The 15,900-nt window shown below is 38.1% G+C and overlaps 1 protein-coding gene across 3 annotated transcripts in view; it reads right to left on the bottom strand.

Annotated features, from left to right (window-relative positions):
• The window catches only part of LOC121732265, a 76,349-nt gene that overhangs the window by 19,570 nt on the left and 40,879 nt on the right, over positions 1-15,900 (bottom strand). Inside the window, exon 2 of one of the 3 annotated variants that reach the window (XM_042122088.1) lies at positions 4,235-5,794. The exons of the other annotated variants lie outside the window; for them this stretch is intronic. Within the exon in view, the coding sequence (XP_041978022.1) occupies positions 5,014-5,793 (780 nt within the window). The 5' untranslated portion in view covers position 5,794 and the 3' untranslated portion in view covers positions 4,235-5,013. Of the gene's footprint in view, positions 1-4,234; positions 5,795-15,900 lie in introns of those variants that run through there. 3 annotated transcript variants of the gene reach the window in all.

Raw genomic sequence — 15,900 nt, 5'->3', positions numbered from 1 at the left:
TTTACAATAATATAGCTTATACATCAGAATAGCACATAGGCTACAATTTTAACCGACTTTCAAAATGGGGGAGGTGTTATGTTCGTTTTCTTATATTCGACGATTACTCCGCCGTTTGTTAACCGATTTTCAAAATTTTTCTTTTGGTATATAGGGTATCATCCCAATTTGGTTTTATATTTACAAAAGTGGTGATCTGATGAAGGATCCGTAATCGAGGGAACTCCTCAAAATTTATAGGGAAACATGTGGTGACTTCGGTTTCGTGAGAAGTATTCTAAGCATATGCTACCAACAAGTAAGATTTTGCACCGAGGTATACCTGGTATACCGTGGTTCGGAAGGTGCTGAGAGAACTCCTGATTCTTTATAGATAGAAGAAGTTTGGGACTTTCGGCGTTGTTTTAAGAACGGAAAGCATATGCTACTATGCAAATTACATTCATCATCATCATCATCATCACTACCATATTATAACATTTCATAGTCTTTTAGATCGAGACTCGAGTTTGTCAAGCGATAATTTAAAAAATATATACCTACCTAATATTATAAACCTGAAGAGTATGTTTGCTTGAACGCGTCAATCTCAGGAAGTACAGGTCCGATTTAAAAACTTATCTCAGTGTTAGATAGTTCATTTATCGAGTAAGACTATAGGCTATATTAATATATTATCACGCTAAGACTAATGCGACCGATGAAACTCAGGAAAATGTGGGAAAAGCGCGGGAAATATTAGACATTACGAACTACTGGAGCAATTTTATGGCAATATTTGGCACAGATATAGAGTAGACCAAGTGAAGGGACTAGGGACATAAGCTATTTTTTATGGGAAAATGTACGGTTTCTGTAAAATTCCTAATTTACGCGGGCGAAGCCGCGTGGGACATCTAGTCTATATATATAAAACTCAAAGGTGACTGACTGACATGGTGATCTATCAACGCACAGCCCAAACCACTGGACGGATCGGGCTGAAATTTTGCATGCAGGTAGATGTTATGACGAAGGCATCCGCTAAGAAAGGATTTTGATCAGTTCCACCTCCAAGGGGTTAAAATACGGGAGGAAAGTTTGTATATAATAATACTTCTTAACGCGAGCGAAGCCGCGGGCAAAAGCTCATTATATAAAATTTTACAATTTACTCATTGTGCCATTATTTGTGCGACGTAAACAACTGAATGTCTTAAATTTTGTTTTGATATTTTCCATTAAAACAGTTCTCGGTGTTAAAACCATTTCATCCTAAAGGGGGTGACAGACGTGTGAGTAAGTACGTGTACTTACGGCTCGACGATCTTAATCGCCTATGTGTCAGCAAAGAGCCGCGAGCTGCGGGCCGCGAGCCTGGGGGCATGGTAATCCAGTGTGAGCGATTCTCGTGTGTCACCGACGCGAGCCGAGTAAGTTCGCGAACTTAAAACGCGCTTGCTTTAAGTTCGTACGTCTATCAGGCCTTTCGAGTTATTTATTATAAGGTGTGTCTACATTGTCTACATACTGTCGATAAAACTGAGTGTATATAAATGCCTGAAACTAAGTGACAAAATGATACGTAAAGAACGATGGAACCTTAGTATACCCTATCAAAATACTTAAGTATAAAAGTATAGGCACAAGAATTTAATACTTAATGTGCATAGCTAGTCTACACTTAGTGCTCGTACATGTCCTATAATATATAAAAATGCGAAGAAAATGTAAAAACATTGCATATGGCACATCTTTTACTAATATAAAGTTTAGGAAGGCGAAAGACTATAGTGTAGAAAACCTTAAAGTAAAGGTTCCGTTCCGATCCCAAGCGACCGCGCCCGACAGAAACTTAAATGAAATGCCACTTTATGACCTAAGCTGTAATAGGTTTCAGTTTCCTCTACGTCATTACAAAGAAAATCGGCTGGTATGTCGGTTGGAGGTGGGTATGGTAATATAGTCTGTATATTATGCAGTGTTGCCAACCATGGGGATTTCCCACTATAAGTGGGAAAAAAAACAGTGGCTTTTTAGGGGTTTTTTTGGGCATAAAATGTTTGAGACGAAAATGTATATTTATTTAGTGTCTAGTACTATTATTACCATTTTTATATGAATATTAACGTCATGAGTAACTTTTTTAGAACAGCTGAAGTAGTATTTTCAGCGTTTTGATTTACACGTGGGAGAGACATGCTTCGGCACGAATGGGCCGGCTCGACCGGAGAAATACCACGTTCTCACAGAAAACCGGCGTGAAACAGCGCTTGCGCTGTGTTTCGCCGAGTGAGTGAGTTTACCGGAGGCCCAATCCCCTACCCTATTCCCTTCCCTACCCTCCCCTATTCCCTTCCCTTCCCATCCATACCCTCCCCTATTACCCTATTCCCTCTTCAAAGGCCGGCAACGCACCTGCAGCTCTTCTGATGCTGCGAGTGTCCATGGGCGACGGAAGTTGCTTTCCATCAGGTGACCCGTTTGCTCGTTTGCCCCCTTATTTCATAAAAAAAAAGCACCCCACAAGTGATAATTAATATTTGGATATAGTTGGGGAGTGTTGATTGAAATTTAGTGGGTTTTCAAGTTGCTTTAGGGGAAATTTTTTGAAGAGTTGGCATCACTGATATTATGGTATATAGTAGTAGTATGGTATAAAGGCCTAGGTCATAAAGTGGCATTTGAATTTTGTCGCTCGCCGTCGCTTGCGGCAAAATCGGAATACCACCTTACAAGTTTCCCAAAATTGGTGAACAGCCTTGCATGTATAAAGAGAAGTAGGATCACCCTATAGAAATTCCAACAGCCATGTAAGTACATAATTCATGAACCCTTGGGTGTGTGTATTTTCATTTCTTCATGAGAGTAACCCTGCCTCTCCTGCAAGAATTCTCCACCAATTTTAGAAAAACAGTGTATAAAAATTGGAAAAAGCGGGTTTAAGGCTAGTTTGAAAAACATTTCCTGTTCTTTTCGTTAATTACCAGTAGATATGACATAAAATACAGTGCGCCTGCGTTTCTTATGTACTGGAGAAAAGATGTCATACCTGAATGAATTTGTTATTGGTATTGCCATTAATAGCACAGACATTGTTTATTCCGAGAGCGAGTGATACATACCACAGAGGGCCTGTTTCACCACTTTCTGATAAAGTGCCTGATAGCCTATTCACAACTTTTTTGACAGATTCTCCATACTTGATCTGTCAAGTTAATTAGTGGATAGCCTTATCAGGAAGTGGTGAAACAGGCCCTTAATCTATCCAACATTTATCTATCAAATATAATGTAATCACTCGAATGAACTGTCTGATACCGCCTTTACGAAAAGCCACAAAATTAAATTAAAATAAATTTGTGCGCTCTGCTTTCTGCAGTGTAGCTTCAAGATACATTTTCACAAGCACGAAAATATAAAATTCGCAAAGCAAAAGTAACATTTGCTATTGCAGAATGTATTTATTTAACAGTTAAAAACTTTACTCCGTTCCGGTTAAATTTAATATTTCTGTAAACAGCAATGTTTATCTACTTTATTGGAAATTGTTTAGTTGTATGCCTTTTATAATACATCAATTCGTGATTTTAATTTTCTGTTTTTGTCTACAAAAATATTAAATTTGAAGGTCGCAGTTCACAGTTCTCTTCTACTTTTAGATTAAATTCTGTCAGAACAACCTAGGTACAATATAAGAATTATTTATTAAACTGTTATGTCTATCAATAATAATATATTGTTTATCGAATAATACAATATTAAGGTCCTATAACACTTTCGACTTATGTGAGGCATACAGCTTTGATTCGTTGGGATTAATTTCTAGGACTAGCGTTGACTAGATTTTGCACGAAATACTTACAGTACTTTACTGACTAAATCATTTAGAAAAGTAGTCTTAAAATACTTTAAAATCTTTTTAGATCTTTCTGTTCTTACTCTCTAGAAAATGATTTAGTTAGCAATACATTTTAGGTACAAATTTTAATCCGTTTTATCTTATACTGGTTAGCTAAAAGAAACTGTAAGCGACTATAATTTTACTTTATTCTGTAATAGTTAATATTTATCTTTAAATATACTCAAAAACTTTTTAGAAATTTCGTAAATCACTATTTATTTTAAACTGGAAATTTTAAATACAAATACTACTGATATTAGAAGGAAAATTATTTAGTAAACTTGTAATTTTTAACTTGTAATTTTAGCAGAGTATTAAATTGTACATTTTTAATAGTTACATGCACTAAAACATTATATTTTAAGATATGACTGGTGACATTTTCAGTTTAAACTTACATCAGCGACGGTCACAAACTAACCTTAAAGTTAACTTCTGGAATGAGTTAACAGATATTTGTAAATCCGATTTCACAGCCGTCATTAAACAAATACAAGTAGTGAGATTCACAGCGAACAGCGAACTGTGTAGCGCAAAGTATACGACATGCGACCAATATGTACAAATGTTACGGCCCGAGCCACGAAACGAGGGAAGAAATTTCACACAAATTTTGATATTTGAAGTTTGGTGACTCGTTTCGGGGCATCGCCTATAATAGGATAACTCGCGAAGCTCAGCTTAAGTAGCTTATAAAATGTGCGACTAACAAAATTATATAACGTAGCATTCTATTCTATGAATATGATAAAATATTTCACATTACACATCGAAAAGGAATACGAGCGACGACAAATGAGTCTCGAGTCGAGTCGATGTACGTCGGTACACACTAGCGGTGCTCTACGATATGACTTACCACTAAATTCATTCATTGGTCCATCAGTAGCACAGAGATCGAAGCGTCCAACGGAACCTAGCTAGTGTCCATCATCGAGCACTACGCCCCGGGAGCGGGATCGCTAGCGAGCGGAAGGCGGGGCTTAGAGTCTTTAGGGGGAGTTCCTAGAGCTGCACCGGGTCGGGCGCCTACACCTGGGGAACGCGGGAGACACGCGGAGGTGTATAGGAAGTGAGCGAACACTTCGCAGACAGACGGCAGCGGCCTATCGTCGGGGGTCGCCGGGCGCTCACATGCGGGACATGACCAGGTAGCGGCCGTCCAGCAGCTCGCGCGTGTCCGAGCCCGGGCTGAGGCTGAGCGCGGACGGCGTGCTGTACGTCTCGCGGTTGAACCGCCGCCGCTCCGGGTCCGACGCCGCCGACGCGTCCTCCTCCGCGATCTGCTCCAGGGGCGGCGGTGCATCGCCGTTCGCGAGCGCGTTCACGAACCCGTGCGCGCGCTCCGGCCCCGGCGAGTACTCCGCCGGCTCCGGTAGCACCTCCGTGGCGCGCGCGCGCCGCGCGTTGCGCGTGCGCATGCCGCCCGTCTCCGCGTCGCGCTCGAGCCGGTGGCCGGAGCGCGAGCGCGTCAGCTGCCGCTGCACGTAGTCCTCGAGCGCGTCCTCCTCGCTCTTCGTGAGGTACTTGTGGAGCACGATGAGGAACACGCCCACGCCGAGCGCGAACAGCCCCGAGCACACGAGCTCGTTGAACCAGCTGACGGAGCCGACGGCGCTCCAGCTGGTGACGTCGTCGGGCAGCCAGCCGGACGCGACGAGGAAGGCGCCCAGCACGAGGAACACGACGCCCAGGTGCAGCATGCCCACGGAGGAGACCACCTCGTTGTCGGCGGTGCCGGACTTGCGCAGGCGGCGGCGCTCCAGCGAGCCGGTGGAGCAGTGCGGGGAAGTGACGCCGGACTCGGTGGACTGCAGCGAGTAGCGGCGCTCGCGCGCGCGCTGCTGCTCGGCGCGCCGCTTGCGCTCGCGGCGGATGGCGAGCGCCGAGTGCAGGCCGACGGCGTGCATCCTGCAACACGGGCCCGGGTGAGCGGCGGGCGGCGGGGGGCGGGGGGCAGGGCCGGCCCGCGCCGCCCGCGTGCCGACCCGTGCCCGTGCCGCGCGCGACCTCGCTACTGTCAGGTGGGGTGAGAGGTGTAACATCGGCGTGTAACACGGGTGAGATGTGTAGCTTGCGCTGGAATTATCTAGGCTCGACGGTTTCATCTTTGCTAAACTAATTAAATTATATAGGACCTTCTGTCTCCTCTCAAGCCAAGGTTACTCTTATCCCACCTGACCGTCATTATCCACATGGTACAGTTAGCATTTACTTTATTATTATAGGAGCTCTACACTAAAGCTGCGAATTGCACTCTACGACAGACCGCAGACCGCAGTCTATATTTATGGGCTTAGGAGAAACAATTAACATTCAAATGACTTCATAACTTTATCGGAAGACATTAGCATATAAGTGCAAACGCTATGGTAATAAAAATCTGTTACGTTGCAGCTGTTAATAGTTTCTACTAAGCCCGCTTTCGTAAGTTCACGGCGATACTGTAGAGCTCCGTTACAAGTTGTTGACATACAAATTGGTTAAACATGTATGTTGGACGTAGTTACTGTAACTACTGGTCGCAGTGCAGATTTTAACTATAAAATTATGCATTAACTAAAGAGAACGTTTCGGTCTATTTTCCGAACGAGAATATTGTTGCAGTTTTTATTTAAAATGCATTAAATAGTAGCGTACATGGATATATATGATTTTCTTATAACCTACTTCGGATACTTTAAAAGTTTTCGACTTATATTTTTTTGTGCAACAATTATTTTTCTATCTAAGCCTCTTTGTTAGAACATAATATAGGCTTCTAATAAAGAGACTTAGACTTGTTTTTTCTGAAACTTATTTTGTAAGTATAATTAGAGATATGGAAGTAGTGCCTATATTGTAAGCCACGAAAATCCTTCAATCGATCATGGAATATTTTTGACGATTTAGGTGAATGTTCATTTGTATGTAATAAAAAATAAATAATCATCTTTGTGGTAAAAATGGCAGGGACCTAGTGAAATATTAATAAAATATTATTTCTTTCAGTATGTTTCTACGTAAAAAGAAATATAATTTAGTACAAAGAAACGCGAGACTATTAAAACGACAGAACGTAAAATACAAAGATCGTCCCTTTGTTCTGTACGATGGCCCTTCGCTCGACGACCCTCTACCGCCACATTACAAGCGCGCCATATTAGCCCTTTACTAACGTTTTATAATGACATGGAGGAAAATCATGTGACGTTATTATATTTCTGAAAAAAGTGTCCATATTTGTCTTACTTGTTGACCTACCGCGGTATATCCATATTATCTATACTTACCTAATATTATAAATGCGAAAGTGCGTCTATCTGTATGTCTGTCTTCATGCCTAACTCGTTTAACCGTTTTTGTTGGGTATTAAAATACTTTAAGACCCTGGAAAGTGCATAGGGTAACTTTTATCCCGAGAAAATGTACGGTTCTCGCGCTATAAACAAACGGTGTAACGGAATTACGAGCGTCCGCGTCATCCAGTTGTTTCAATTGTTTTAGTCGCCTTGAGAAAATATGAAACATTATTTACAATTATGATTAGCTGACGCGCTGTTATCTAAAATTGTCGTTCTTTATTTTTTGGATATCGTGCCTATACATGAGGAATTTAAGTGTGTTTTTCCTCATAAAACACATAACAACAAAGCAGTAAACGAATATGCGTACATAATGTGGAAATAACAACCTGCCATATAAGTTCTTAGGACTAAGGAAAATCTACTCGTAGCGACGTAGTATCGACTTTCCCATGGCTGTTGTGCCTCGTGTGGAATCTATTATATAATCTGAGATATGTACATAGTAAATATATTTATTATGAAAATAAGTAAAAGCAAGAATATTACATCTACATTCTACAGTCCAAATCTATACGAATATACTGTGGAAAGGTATGTTTGTTTCAACGATATCAAACGTTCTAATTCTATGGTTTGTTTGAATTAAAAATCAGTTAACAAACGAAGAACCACACCAGCTTCTCCTTTGTCCGATTAAATAAAAACAATGCACGATCCGTCTTACTACAATCGTTGAAAAAGAGTATCTGCAGTTACAATAAACAAAAGTACATAGTATGTTTAAGCAGAAAGTTAAGTTGTTAGTTGAATGTATTAAGTTTAATGTTTATACTTTATGGTGTACCTGTTACCGCCAAAAATATATTTCATACAGAAATTTCAGGAAAAATATAACCAAAACTTTTGCACCGTAAGTCCACTTTATTAAAACTAGTTACGAAGCTTTTAAAGCTGTGAGGCGAGCTTAATTATCACCACATACATACCAACTTACTGAAAACTGAAAATCCGAGTTCAGCCTTCAGTTGCTGAGGTGTTTTTGTGTATTTTTCATAAAAATAGAGCGTATGTAAAATATATGGTTTTTTGCTAGAGCCTTAGTATGTTGCATTTGACTTTGAAATCTGGAAAGGGTTTATATAAACTGAAGAACTTGTAAAACTGATAAGCACTGTTACTCTGATAAGGACTCGATGTCTATCTTATCTTATATCTTTAAACGAGCAATTCTTCTAATATATAATTGGAATCTCGGAATCGGCTGCAACGATTTTCATGAAATTTAGTATATAGGGGGTTTCGGGGGCGATATATCGATCTAGCTAGGAATCATTTTTAGAAAATGTCATTTTATTCGTGTTTTATCGAATACCGAGCCAAGCTCGGTCAAATAGCTAGTTAACAGTAAAAAAAGAAAAAGAAAAATTGAGTTACTAAAAATGGATGATTTCTGAGGAAGAGGTCTATCGTTTTCTTTCCTGAAACGCAATCAATTTCATGAAGATCCAATAGGGATGATGACAAGGTCAAAGATTAGCGAATTTTGTTAATAAAATAAAGAAATCACGGTAAATCATAAGTGTTCCCAAAATTACAGCTCGATAGCATTTGTATTTTTTTTGTTATGCGCCTTCAAACTTGGATAATCAAGTCGATTTTTTTTTCAATTATATTTCTTAATATTTGTATACCATTCGATAACTTATGCAATTAAAAGCAACTTTTGTTAAAAAACCACTTTCATCAACGCAATATTTAATATACCTATCGAACAAAGTTCTCTCCCGATGCGTACAAACTACGAAAGAGTGACGTCAGTCTTTCGTAGCACTTTGTATGGAGCGTTTCGGGCAGGTCTATTTTATGACATGTTTGAATTGTCATATCTTGGTGAATTTTTAAATTAAGCTATCAGAGTCATTCTTTCAGCGATGTTTCTATTTTTTAAGGGTCGTTCAATTACCAATTAGAAAAAAAAATAGTCATCAAGCCTATTGGTAAGAAACTTGGTATTATACGAATGACATTAACCAGTAAAATTTAATTAAATATGGTTTAGGTTTTAAATGCAGTTTTACTATAAAGACTTTAAAAATATGTTTAAATTATTCATATTATATTTAATGCTAATTTATGTATAATTAATAATGTGTAATAATAAATTAATATTAGTATAGGCAATTTAAAACTATAATAATTATAGTTAGTGTAACTACTTAATTTAATTTGTAACTTTAAGGCATAGCTATAGTTTGTATCGTAATAAATATTGTAGCACTAATTTTAGCCTGAAACACAGGGTATCCTAGTTCAGGCAATACTATAATCATTAAATTTGTACTTATTTAGTTTAAGTAGCTCTAATATAATAATTGTATCTCACCATCATTGTAAATACTGAATAAATATTATATTATTATCTTAAAAAAAAAATGCAAAAAAAAAACGATGTAACTATACTGTGCAAGGCGGTAGTTAAGTTTTAATTTTCCAATCTGATAAATTTTCAATTGCATTGCTTAGAACAAATTGACATATTACTTGGCCAATACAAACTTCACGAAATCAATTGTAAACCAGTTGCATCCACCAAGACATCATAACACACCAGCTGTTAACCTGACAGGTGCAGGTTATCAACAAGTTTTGGCAATCTGCCATAATATCTCGGCAGGCTGGCATTTGGCAAACAGGCAAGTTACTCCAAGTATATTATGCGGTTTCCGAAATTCTATTTATTGCTGCGACGCTATGTTTGGCATATTAACATAGAATAAGTTATAGCTTAGATTAACATAGGCTAATATCATAATATCATAATATGTTAATATCATAGAATATATTGTAGTATATTCGCTTGTTTAAAGTTTTCAGTGGACCATTACTGAAAACGGCTAAATTAACCATTGTCATTCAGCCACTTACAAATGATTAAAGTAAGATTTAAAGCTGATGATTCACTGTAAACTTAACAATGGAGTATTCATGGTCTTGGCATGCAATAAATCTGTAATATTACGGTTGGCGTGCTATCAAAATGAAATTAGTCAAATATACAAGCATTATTATGCACTATAAACTGTATAATCTTCGTTATTGACTATGGTACTGCATATTTTAGAGTAATGCTTCAGCACTCATGGGCTGGCTCGAATTTTGTATTTCACGGAGTGCAGTGGTCTAGAGGCGGTTGGGATTTTAAGGACTAGAAACGCATAACTATATAAGTGGGATAGCCATGCTTCGGCACGAATGGGCCGGCTTGACCGGAGAAATACCACGTTCTCACAGAAAACCGGCGTGAAACAGCGCTTGCGCTGTGTTTCGCCAAGTGAGTGAGTTTACCGGAGGCCCTATCCCCTACCCTATTCTCTTCCCTACCCTCCCCTATCCCCTTCCCATCCCTACCCTCCCCTATTACCCTATTCCCTCTTAAAAGGCCGGCAACGCACCTGCAGCTCTTCTGAAGCTGCGAGTGCCCATGGGCGACGAAAGTTGCTTTCCATCAGGTGACCCGTTTGCTCGTTCGCCCCCCTTATCTCAAAAAAAAAGTGTTACTTTGGTGTTTCGAGTGTTCATGAGCAATTATACCACCAGGTGTTCCGCTGCTCGTTTCCCGGAAGTTTAGTCAATTTGCTTGCACAAAATTTGGCAGCATAAGTGAAAAATTGGTATTGTTTGTTTTACAACCTTAAACATTTTCGATCTCTATCTTCGGTGTAAAAATTATCGAATACAAGTTGTCTCCAAGGTAAGAAACCTATCTATGTAGATGAGAGGTTCTTTAGTCCTGGAGCTCTTATTAGGATAATCATAATCATATACTTAATCATTTATTTATTGCGAATTTAGGTTACATAGATGTTAAATTACTTATTACAGTAATTGAGTACCTCTAAATTCCGCCAGAGCATGCAATATTACACCATTCCTACATAATATCAACTTACTGGACATAATTATACAAGTCTTATTTAATAAACATTAATTATAATATTGATATTAAAACCAATATTATAAAAAAATACAATATTATTAATAATATCTATTCTATATTTTGTATGATGATTTTGATACGTTTCTTATAAGTTATAACCCAGTTTTAAGTTTACAAGCTAATAAATACGATGATGATCATCATAGGCCGTTTACGACATTTAGACTGGACTGAAACAGGGATGACATCAAACATTTTACGGTTTCATTTACGAGAGTATTGGCGGGAATCGCACGTAAATATTTATCATCTATTTCATGTTAAGGAGCATTTCATATCAGAAAATACATTGACTTTTTATGAAATATATGTAAAAATTCATAACGCTGAGGCGCTTGCCAATAGTAATCACAATTAAAAAAACTGTTTCAGCGCTGCTACTTGCACATTGAACTCTATATTAAAGGAATACATACACATCTACAAGTATTGTAACTGAGGCCGGTATAAATAGTCAGTAATCAAGATATTGTATCTCAGTCTCAAGACACGGTTTAGGCTCTGTGATTGGTTGGCTGTCAAAATTTGGACCAATCACAGAGCCGAACCGCGTCTTGAGACCGGGTCGCATCTTAAGTACTGACTATTTATACCGGCCTTAGTTTTGTTACATCCTGTATATTGTCAAAACGCATGGATCACAACTCACAAGTCTTTTTCCATGCGCGCTAACGTCAAATTAATGTTTAATTTCGAAAACAACCACTTTAGGACCAAAACTTTTAAATATATCGAATATTGATCTCTCTAATGTTAAAATAGTTCTAATAAATACTAACCGGGTCATAACTGACCCGAATAAACTAACGTTAACAGCCGGCAGTGGGATCAACATCCTCGCACACAAACATCTTCATTTTATAACGTTTTGATATTACGAGACTTTATGTGTTTATATGAAGCGAGTGGATACTATATAAATGTATACAGTAGTAACTCATCGTAAAATTACGTAAAGATGCGCCCTCATCGGGAGCATTCGCGTGTAATGTAACATTACAGTCTGTAAGCATTACATAGCAAGTTGACTTCGCAGTCACGTAGCATTGATGTTACAAGTTGTATATTACATATTGTATCATTACAAGGTGCGCAAGCATTACCTAGATGCCTAGATGCTTGAAATAAATGGTAAAAAAAAAAAAAAAAATTATAATAATGCTCGACTCTGTACCGTTGTATTTCAAGCGAATGCTCCCGGTGAAGTAGCACCTTTAGAGATAAGTTTTTACTGATATATATAATATACGAGCTGGTGCAGCACAGAGAAAAGTTATTTTGCATTGTTCTGCTCTCAACGTTGTCTGAAGTCACACTTAATGCCTAACAAGACCTAGGTCATGTTTATTGCTTAGCCTATATCAATTGCCAATAAATTGGGAATATAACGCAAAGGTCTTAGCAGATGGCGCTACTAGCATATATAGTAAATAATCCGACCAAAGTCCGTTAACAACCATAATAGTTCAAGGCTGGGGAAAGTTAAAAATGATAATTGTTCGTAACAAAAGACATGGCAAGACACTTCTCAAGTCGGCCATTTTGTTCCCGGAGATTCGTTAAGTGCTCTGTTTCTCGACGGCGGCGTTATTAAAAACAATTTCTTTTACAAACTTTTTACGCCTGTAACGCTTTTGTCGGTAATTTATTTTATACTAGATGCTGCCCATGACTGCGCTGCGTAAAATAGTCAATTGTACGGAAAGCGTACATTTTGCCACGATTAAAATCCTATAATATCTAAGGATATTATAGGATTTTAATCGTGGCAAAATGTAATATTCATAACTTAAAGATCGCCTCAGCGTGGTTTAAACACCTCCATCGTGGGTATGGCAGACACAATAGATTTTCAATTGTTATGCGGCAGCCGGATTGATGGGTTAGGCGTAAAGAGGTGACAGACATACAAATATTAATATATTCAAAGTATTTCAAAATATACAGGATGTAACATAACTAGGTAAGTGATAATACTTTAGGGTGTGTATACGTATTTTTATAGAGGCAGAGTTCACTATGAAACCTATATAAGAAAAACATACATCCTAAATATATTATCACTTAGTTCTGTTACATTCTGTTTAAATTAATATAATATTATCTTTTCTAAAAGCCAGATACTTCTAACAGAAATAACTAAACCCAAGGCAACTTCATTTCAATGTTTGCCTTTAATTATAACTTAAATAAGTCAGCAATTAAATGAAATGAACAGACAAACAAACAAGTTACCCGCCGAGTGAAAAGCGCAGTAAAGCTTATAACATTGAACGCTTTACAAAGCTTCAAAGCTGACTAATGAGAAGATCCACAGTATGCGAACTGTCAAGCGATTTTTTAATTATGATTAAAAGTATGTAAAAAAAAATTAGATAACCCAGTGAACTTTGTATTGTCGAACTTCCGTCCCACTGGGCTATGAGAGTGCTCTTGTGTACTGAGCACACACTTGGGCACTATAAAATTACTCATGCATACCTGGTCTGGTTACAATGAAACCGGCCACCATCACCGAAACCGGTGTGGGGGTATTATTTGTATTGTATTTTATTACTTGTTTATGATTTGCCTCTGTCGAATTTACTTAAATTCGAATACAAAAATTCCTGTCTTTTGATATCGTATTGAAAGATTTAGGTTCTGAGAAAGTGAAGTACCATTTGAGTCTCACATGCCACATGTTAACATTGCTGTCAAGAAATTGTGTGAAGTATAATAAACGACTAATAATTCTTAAAACAAGGGTACTCAATGTTACCAAAGCCATAAAACTATAATTTATTATGGGCTGTTTTTAGTTTAAATGGTCAGGTTCACATTTGGCATGGGAACGTTTTTTGTTCACCCTGCAGGTCACAGTTTATTTTACTGTTAAATATTTTACACTTCTCTCCTTTACTCCTCGGAGTATAGACGTGCCTTACCGAATGCGCTTAACCTAAATAAAGCGCAATATAAAAGTGATTTTCTTTTATTTAATCTATCCACGACCTCACAGTCTAAGTCAATAAGACTAACAGGTTATGGTGGCCCAGTCAACGCAGTGATTAAATAAAAGTTAAAATAATTTTTGAACTAAAAGTGATTGTGAAATTCGAACTTTTAAAACAACGACATGGAGAAAAAGAAGTCCAAGAGAAATATTCCGATTTTCGTGGGAGAAAATTACAACATCTGGAAATTCAGAATCCGAAGCCTTTTAAGTGAACTAGACGTAATTCACGTTATTGAGAAGCCAGTTCCGGTTACACCTGACAACAAGTGGAAGAGAGCCGAGCAAACAGCTAAAAATGTTATCATCGAATACCTGTCCGATGCTTACATCAGTCATGTTGGACAGGAGTCAACGTCGAAGGAAATACTGTCTGCGCTAGACAACATTTTCGAGAGAAAAAGTACGGCTAAACAGCTCGCAACCAGAAAGAAGTTATTGAATATGAAACTCCAAGAAGACACCACATTGAATCAACATTTTATACAGTTTGATATTTTAATATCCGAGCTAGCGACTTCTGGTGCAACTGTGATGGAGGGAGATAAGGTATCTCAACTATTGCTGACTCTTCCGCCTGCCTATGACGGTATTGTCACCGCAATCGAAACACTCTCAGAAGACGATGTTACGCTCAACTTCGTGAAGATGCGACTTCTCGACTACGAAGTTAAACTAAACGACGAAAAACTAGACACAAGCAGAAAAGTGCTTCATGCTGAAATTCAAAACAATCATCTGCAAAACGAAGACTTCCAACGAAGACCAGCTATGAAGAATTCTCGAAGAATAAATAAGAAGCCGAAATTCAACTATAACATGATAATATCTAATAAGAAGAAAGTTGTGATATGCCATTACTGCAAGAAAAAGGGACATTACAAAAATGAATGTCGCTACTACCTACGTGTTATGAAGACTAAACCAAATAATACCGAGACAACAATTAACACTGCTCATACAACAAGTGTTGACACAATTCAATCATCGCCGACTACATCGAGTTTTGTTTTTATGGCAGGAGCCATAATGCAAACAGAATATAAGCAAGATAAAATTATATTCTTATTGGACTCTGGAGCATCCGATCATATCACGAATCGAGAGGATATAGCAAGCTACTTTCGCACACTTACAACACCAATCAAAATATCAGTGGCGAAAAATGAAACATTCATCTCCACGTCGAAGATTGGATCAATCTCTGTTACGAGCAACTTGGGTATCGAAGGAAAGATAGAAAACGTGCTGTACAGTCCTGATGTCCCGTGCAACTTGCTGTCCGTTACCAAGATGCAACAAGCCGGATACTCCGTGACCATTGGTGACGATGGGGTAATGGTGTACTGCCACGGTAAGCCCGTGATGTCCGGTAAGACCGTAAACAACCTGTTTACTCTGGAATTCAAGGTACGTATAAACTAGATTAAACGTTCCGGAGGTCTGCAAGCCTGTCTATAATCTTGATCATAAATATCAACGATTAGGTCATAATTATTATGGGCAAATCAAAATGTATGCAGTGTGAAGCATGCTTATTTACGGCTAACAAGCCAGACTACCGTTACAGAAATGAAAGAACATTTAATATTCAGTCAGATGTTTGTGGGCTAATGATACCACCTTCTGTAAATAATGACAATTATATTCTGTTCTATTTTATTGGTGATTTTACTCTTTATTGCGCAACATATCTTATAAGACACAAATCCGATATGCTTGCAATGATTGAATTAAA

The sequence above is a fragment of the Aricia agestis genome, chromosome 12 (genome assembly GCF_905147365.1).
Source record: "Aricia agestis chromosome 12, ilAriAges1.1, whole genome shotgun sequence".
NCBI lineage: Eukaryota > Metazoa > Arthropoda > Insecta > Lepidoptera > Lycaenidae > Aricia > Aricia agestis.
This window is presented reverse-complemented; position numbering and strand designations above follow the sequence as displayed.